The sequence below is a fragment of the Octopus sinensis genome, linkage group LG1 (genome assembly GCF_006345805.1).
Source record: "Octopus sinensis linkage group LG1, ASM634580v1, whole genome shotgun sequence".
NCBI classification, from domain to species: Eukaryota; Metazoa; Mollusca; class Cephalopoda; order Octopoda; family Octopodidae; genus Octopus; species Octopus sinensis.
Genome location: NC_042997.1, coordinates 208,585,941 through 208,593,206, shown reverse-complemented (window position 1 = coordinate 208,593,206; position 7,266 = coordinate 208,585,941). Strand labels below are relative to the sequence as shown.

Here is a 7,266-nt window from a genome sequence, read left to right as displayed (position 1 = left end):
CTACTTCATGATGGCGTTCGCAATTGTAACGCCATACACAAAAAACATGGCAGCAAACCATAGGTCACCGACATTATCAGGTTTAGCCAGTACTGCGATAGCTATTGTAAATATATAGGAACATAGAACTTTCAAAGTTATAACAAAAATGTACATTGAAGAATATTCCCATAATATACAAAACGGTAAGGATAGAAAAGTTAGAAGTACAGCAACAATCTTAAAAATATAATTTGGATTCTCATTGAGTGGGAAAATATAAACTCTAGAATAACTTAATGGTAAAGTTAAAATCAAATAAACAAATGGGATTCCGTAATACATGAGGCACAGAAATAATTCACAGACAGAAAATACAGCAAATAAAATTGTAATGGAAACAAAGAGCCAAAGTGTAATGAATTTCCAGAAAATATTTCTCCTGTAGTAATATAACCAAATTTTCTTGATACGATTGATCCAAGTGTAAATTATTAAATACCAGAAATTTGGGTTTAGAGCAGTAGAAATATTAGCTTTTATTATTGCATAGAGTAGATCATAATCCTGTTGTGTAGAAACATTTAAACTGCCATACTTCTCTAATAAACTCTTATTTTGAATGAGAAACGTGAAAGTGGATCTTTGATGTAATGTATTATAAGCGATAGTCTCACTTGTTCGACTGGGAAGAACGAAGAGGATAAAGTTGAAAGATACGTAACAGATTAACCATGCAAAGGGACCACCAAAAAAGCCATCAGTATTCTCATAACTTTCTGGGATTCCTAATATTAAGGCGCGATGTCCCAATGGTATACCATCTTGGTAAAGAATTTCTATCGTTTCATATAAAAAGAAGTAATGCATCAAAAGATCCAGGAAAATTATTGAAAGAGGAAACAGAATAAATAAGAATCTTCTTAGTCTTGAGGCAAAGAATGTGGAATGGTGAAAGCAAAATAACCAGGACAGAATATCAGTGAAATTGTAAGTATTATGGTTTTCGTTGATCCATTCTAATTTGTATGGCAATGTGTTTTGACGGCAAAATGAAGGTAATTTAGCTTTTGATACAAAATTAATAAACAATGGGAAATATGCGCATAAAACCGCTGCGACGATTTTTTCAAAATTGAGAAACCTACTGACGTTAATAATATTTCCAGCACAAATGGATTTTGGATGATAAACATGGCTTTCATTTTTATGGAGTTCGCAGCAATATTTCTTCAGCACATTCCGATTCATACCAAGTCTTCTGTAAGCTTCAAATGAGAAAGGATTGTTTTTCTTGATGTCTTGAGACAAATTTATAAAAAAACACATGTAACCAGATTTTCCCATTATCGATTTTTGTGTAAATATGAATCTTTTCAATTCTTCGAATATCAAATTTATTATATCGCGTCTTTGAATATTTTCTTTTGTACAATTTATATCGATATCAATTCTTGGATGAGCAATGTAAACATCTAACAAATTCAAAGAGTAACTTGAGAAATCATAGTAGAAATTTTTATATGCTATTAAACCGTCTGGTTCATCTGGAATCCAGGTAAAGTGTCTCGCGTTTGCAAAATAATCCAATGGCACAGGATTAAGAAGGTCATCAAGTGTCTTGTTTGATAAATGGACTTCAAAATGGAAAACCTTTTTTCCCAATTTTACTAAACGAGATAAAATCTCACTGACATTGGGAGGGATTTTCATTTCGCAATCATTATCGAGTTCCTTCGCTTCGATGTTTAGTGAGGTTAGTGTGATAATAAGAATGATTGAAAGAATAAGAGAACTGGTTGCTGTTGTTGTCGTCTGCATGGCAGCCATATTTCGTTATCTGTAATAAAAAGAAAATAGAATACATAAATTAATGAAGATTCGTTTTAGGTTCATTATTCCATAGATATTTCAAACAGAAAATATTCATTATAAAACTGAAAGTAATAAGGAAGAACCATTTTAGTTACATTTTTTGTAACTATTCGAAAAGAGGAAGATGTATTTTGAACCGGAGGTAAAAACTAAAGGAGAAGGTAGAAACAGTGATAACCACAGCCACAACATTCAAGCAAAGCCACCGCAAACATCCTGAGTTACAAGAAAACCTGACCTCAAGGAATCGCTACTCCTGTTGCAAGCAGACAATTTCTCACAAAACAAAGAAGCCACCTTCACTACCACCACCACAAACACTATCTCGTCAATGTAAGATCCAGTTTTGCACCATCAAACAATGATATCCTCATCGCCATTAGGACTTTTGTGGCAGGTCAATCCGTTAGTATACAGACCAATAGGTCAGGCTAATCGCAGTGAAGATATCAGCAAAGATTGATTTAAAAATGTAATGGCTATCACAGTTCAAGAAAATGGTAACCAAAGCAGAGCCTACAGAACATAGTAGATGCGTGATAACCTACCGTTGCACAAAGCAAAATAGAAGGTGAGTGGAAAAACGAATTCCAGTCTATGTAGAAAGGTGCCTGAAATTTGTTCAGAGTCAAAGTACTTTTAGCACTCGTGGCAGACAATGCAGTAGGGTCTATGTCAGATTCTCTACATACATCGAAGCAAGAACCTTTCTCTAAAGTGAAGAATTAATCCTAAAATCTTCATATCGTTGCCGATGCGGTGTGAATGTAAGAGCGGCAGACGTGATGTCAGAAAAAAACATTTGATTAATAGTAACGGCTGTATTGGCCGACATTGAAGAAGAGCACTAAATTAGCTAGAACGGGGCGGAGGGCGAGGTCCGTCCCAGGCGGCACTTTTATGGGGATATGCTGTAGGCTATAAGTCTGTACAGGCTGTATTGAAATCAAATAATATTGGTTTTAATGTCGGGAGATGGACACTACGCACCGTGGAATGCAACAATCGATATACACACTGTGTAATGTATATTCTTGTCGGAGTCCGGGGACTGCAAATTGAAGGACTGCTCCGGGTAGCACACACTTTAGCTACAGCACTGAAGAGGTGCCTAATATAACAGAAGGGAACACGGTAAGCAGGAAGAAGCGATTAAGTATAGGAATCGGGGCTCTTGACGAAGACAGCAGAGACTCGAAAGTGTCTTCCAACGGAATCGTTCGTCGGGTGGAACCCTTTTTGTATGCGGTGGTTTTATATCCTAGGCATCTCGTTTCCGGATGTTGTAACGTAATTGCTGCCCAACTCATAGGTAGTATTATCCGTTGCACACAACACTCGATAAGTAGAAGAGTGCCGAATCATGCGAAATTGGTTGAACGATATTCCGGCATCTAGTGTGCCTTCCACGTCAGTCTAATCCACTTTTTGTTTAGACTATATAAGACCGAGGTAACTCACCCAGAAGTTATAGAGAATAAATAGAAGAGTGGCATATCATGTGAAACTGATTGGGCGCGTAAGGACAACAGCAGAGCTATTAAGTTGGCTAATCATGTATGTAGTTTGAAAGCTACCGAAACGCTGTGATTAGGTGGAAAATAATTGAGAAATCCATACCTTATGTTAATGGATCAAATACATGTAGGCTATGTTTAGCTGAAAGAGCTCAGAGCCTTTTCAGATCTGAAGTCCCTAACTCAGCGGTTGCGAAAATATGTATGAATATAGTTATATAAATGTATGTCTAAATATATAACTGGTGACGTAGCTGGGAATAATCAGAGAGAATTTGTATTACAATATTGTGAGAAAATGTGGATAAAACTGAAAATAATAAAAAAGAATTGAAACTCACATAGTTGCAACTTTTGGTTCCTTCTAGGAGAGTAATTTCTTTCTGTATGCTGCTAAGAACGCAAATTCGAATGTGTATACAAAATTGGTCAGAAAAGAATGATTATTTTTTAATTGTTACTTTTATCAATTATTTGATACCGGAAGCATTACTCACATTCCAACTGAGCTAAGTTTTAGATTGTTATAATCTAATGATTTCTGTCAACATGTCAACCCACACATGTGTGTACAAGGGGGCTTGCGGCTATTTACATATATCTGTATGTACAGATATATGTATGTATAGTAGATTATAGTGGTGTATATACGTTCTGCGGGCTAGCAGAACGTATATATAAGTATATATAAACATATAGATGTAGGTATGTACACACACAACACACATATATATATATATATATATATATATATATAAACATATAGATATTTATATATTATTTATATTAATATATGATCGAACGCCAGGCATCCTTTTCCAAATAAGTTTTATTTTAATAATATGTACACACACACCCATATAATATATTATATATATATAATATATATATATATATATATATATATATATATATATATATATATATATATATATATATATATATATATATATATATATATATATATATATATATACAATATGTTACATTACTCGGTAGTCAAGATAAAACTCTGAGTTTCAGATGCCGAAGTGGAAATCCACAACACCATCTCTTCGGTTATCTGGCTATTTGAAAACGTTATGAAAAAATACCGTTAAATAAAGGGAAATTACTCTGTTATAACTCTGCTTGCCTGCGTACTTATACATAGCTCGCATTTTTCGTCATAAAAATTATATAAAAATACAGAAAAAATATATAAAAATATATAAAAATATATAAAAAATATAAATTCTTCTTGGGACATAACATAGAAAGCATGTTCTATCTGTTTTCCTTAGGGGACCAAAAACGTAACAGAAATTTAGTCACATGTGGGCATGATCCGAAAACTCTGTCCTTGTATTTAGACATGTAGTAGGGTCTAAGCTGCTTTTCCAGATAAGCCATCTCTCCATATCGCATAGTTAAAAATATTAGTAAGAGGATTTCTAGCCTCTCATCTGATGAGGACATCTTCAGTAGCGTTGCCCCTGTTTATAATGAGGCTTTAAATGATAGTGGTTTTAGCGATAAAATAAAATATACACCTATCACTAGCCCAACAGTAAGGAAAAGGAATAATAGAAATAGGAAGGTCATCTGGTTTACGCCCCCTTACTCACCCGAGGTGGCCTTCAATATAGGTAAATATTTCCTAGCACTGATAGATAGACATTTTCCAGTTAACCATACTTATAGGAAACTCTTCAATAGACACAATTTAAAAATTAGCTTTAGTTCAGCTACCAATTTTAAAAACATAATCAAACATAACATACAAAAAACACAAGAAGAAAACAGCTGTTCATGCAGGAATAAAGAATTGTGCCCGCTAAATGGAGCTTGCATGTCCAAGACCATCATATATGAAGCTACCGTAAACTCTATAACCACTAAAGACATCGTTTCGACGAAGAAATACGTGGGCCTTACAGAGGGTAATTTCAAGGCCAGGTTCAATAACCACACTTTGAGCTTTAGGCACTGGAACAAAAGAAAAGCGACACAATTGTCTAATCATATTTGGTCTTTAAGAGATAAAGGTGTCGATTATAACATACAATGGAAGATTTTGGCCAGATGTAAGCCCTAAACTAACGGCAGCGGAAGGTGCGGTCTATGCGACATGGAGAGATGGCTTATCTGGAAAAGCAGCTTAGACCCTACTACATGTCTAAATACAAGGACAGAGCTTTTCGGATCATGCCCACATGTGACTAAATTTCTGTTACGTTTTTGGTCCCCTAAGGAAAACAGATAGAACATGCTTTCTATGTTATGTCCCAAGAAGAATTTATATATTTTTATATATTTTTATATATTTTTTATATATTTTTTATGTATTTTTATATAATTTTTATGACGAAAAATGCGAGCGATGTATAAGTACGCAGGCAAGCAGAGTTATAACAGAGTAATTTCCCTTTATTTAACGGTATTTTTTCATAACGTTTTCAAATAGCCAGATAACCGAAGAGATGGTGTTGTGGATTTCCACTTCGGCATCTGAAACTCAGAGTTTTATCTTGACTACCGAGTAATGTAACATATTATATAGATGAATTTCCTCTATTGACATAATATTGAGGTCTCTTTCTTTCTTTTGTTATCTTACCGTTTTATCAATATATATATATATATATTATATATATATATATATATATATATATATATATATATATATATATATATATATACATGTAGGTATGTACATACATGTATATATATATGTATATATTTATATATTATTTATATTAATATATGATCGAACGCCAGGCATCCTTTTCCCAATAAGTTTTATCTTAATAATTACAATGCACACTCTTCTTCTATCTCTTCTCTGTCAATCTATCTCCCTCTCTTATTCTTCTTCCATTTCATTTTTCTCTCCTACCCTTTCCCTATTCTACTCCTCTCCCCGCCACCGTTCCCCTCTCCCTCTCTCTCTCACTCGAATCTCTCGTCGCTGTGACGTGACGACAGCTGATCTATATTTCACTTCCTTCGTAAAGAAAAGACGTGCTTTTACCTGTCTCTTCTCATATTTGAGACCTTGTGTATAATTACTACTACTACTACTACTACTACTACTACTACTACTACTACTACTACTACAACTACTACTACTACTATCATTTTTATTATTATTATTATTATTATTATTATTATTATTATTATTATTATTATTATTATTATTATTATTATTATTATTATTATTATTGAGTGAGAGAGCAGTGCATGCCATCAAAGTGACACTTGGGTAAAATATACGAAGCCCAATATACCCATCATGACTACCCGTCTGATAAGGGTACACCAGGCACATGCATCACAACCAAATGTGCGCGACATGGTGATCTCATACCAAGATAAACAGTGCATGACCTTGCAGGTGGGGCCCAGTTAGAATTTTCTTCTGGTCAATCAGCCCATCCCACACAAACGGTTCCTGAATAAGGGTTGTTTAAGTATGTTGAATGAAACACCCAAGTTTCCAAAGCTGGATTGTCCAAACTTCTAACATTTCCTTTCAACACACGACTATGATGCACCTCCACTACTTCTGCTCGGGATCAGAGATGCACATATCGTCAACCACTAAGGGACATGTTCAACTGGTTATGGTCAAACAACTGACAAGCAAATCTGTGGTATTGACTAGAATAATTACAGTAGCACAACTTTTATACCAAGACAAAACAATGTACATGATAACACTTCCAATCAGTTAAGATGAGAAGCCATGAAAGCCACTGCCTGTTAATGTCATCATCATCATCATTATAACCTCCGCCTTCGCTAAGGCAGATGTATTGTTTTCAGTCGTGTTTGCTTGTTTGGTTGTCCGTGGAAAACATATCTCAAGAACTGCTGGATGGATCCGGATGAAACATTCAGGGATGTTTAGTCT

At 34.5% G+C, this 7,266-nt stretch overlaps 1 protein-coding gene across 1 annotated transcript in view; it reads right to left on the bottom strand.

Annotated features, from left to right (window-relative positions):
- Window positions 1-7,266, bottom strand: part of LOC118765385 — a 23,860-nt gene continuing 16,594 nt past the window's right edge. The window contains exons 2-4 of the mRNA XM_036507366.1: window positions 6,337-6,343; window positions 2,126-2,130; window positions 1-1,819 (exon numbers count right to left, since the gene is read on the bottom strand). Coding sequence (XP_036363259.1) covers window positions 1-1,809 — 1,809 coding nt within the window. The 5' untranslated portion in view covers window positions 1,810-1,819; window positions 2,126-2,130; window positions 6,337-6,343. The remainder of the gene's footprint in view (window positions 1,820-2,125; window positions 2,131-6,336; window positions 6,344-7,266) is intronic.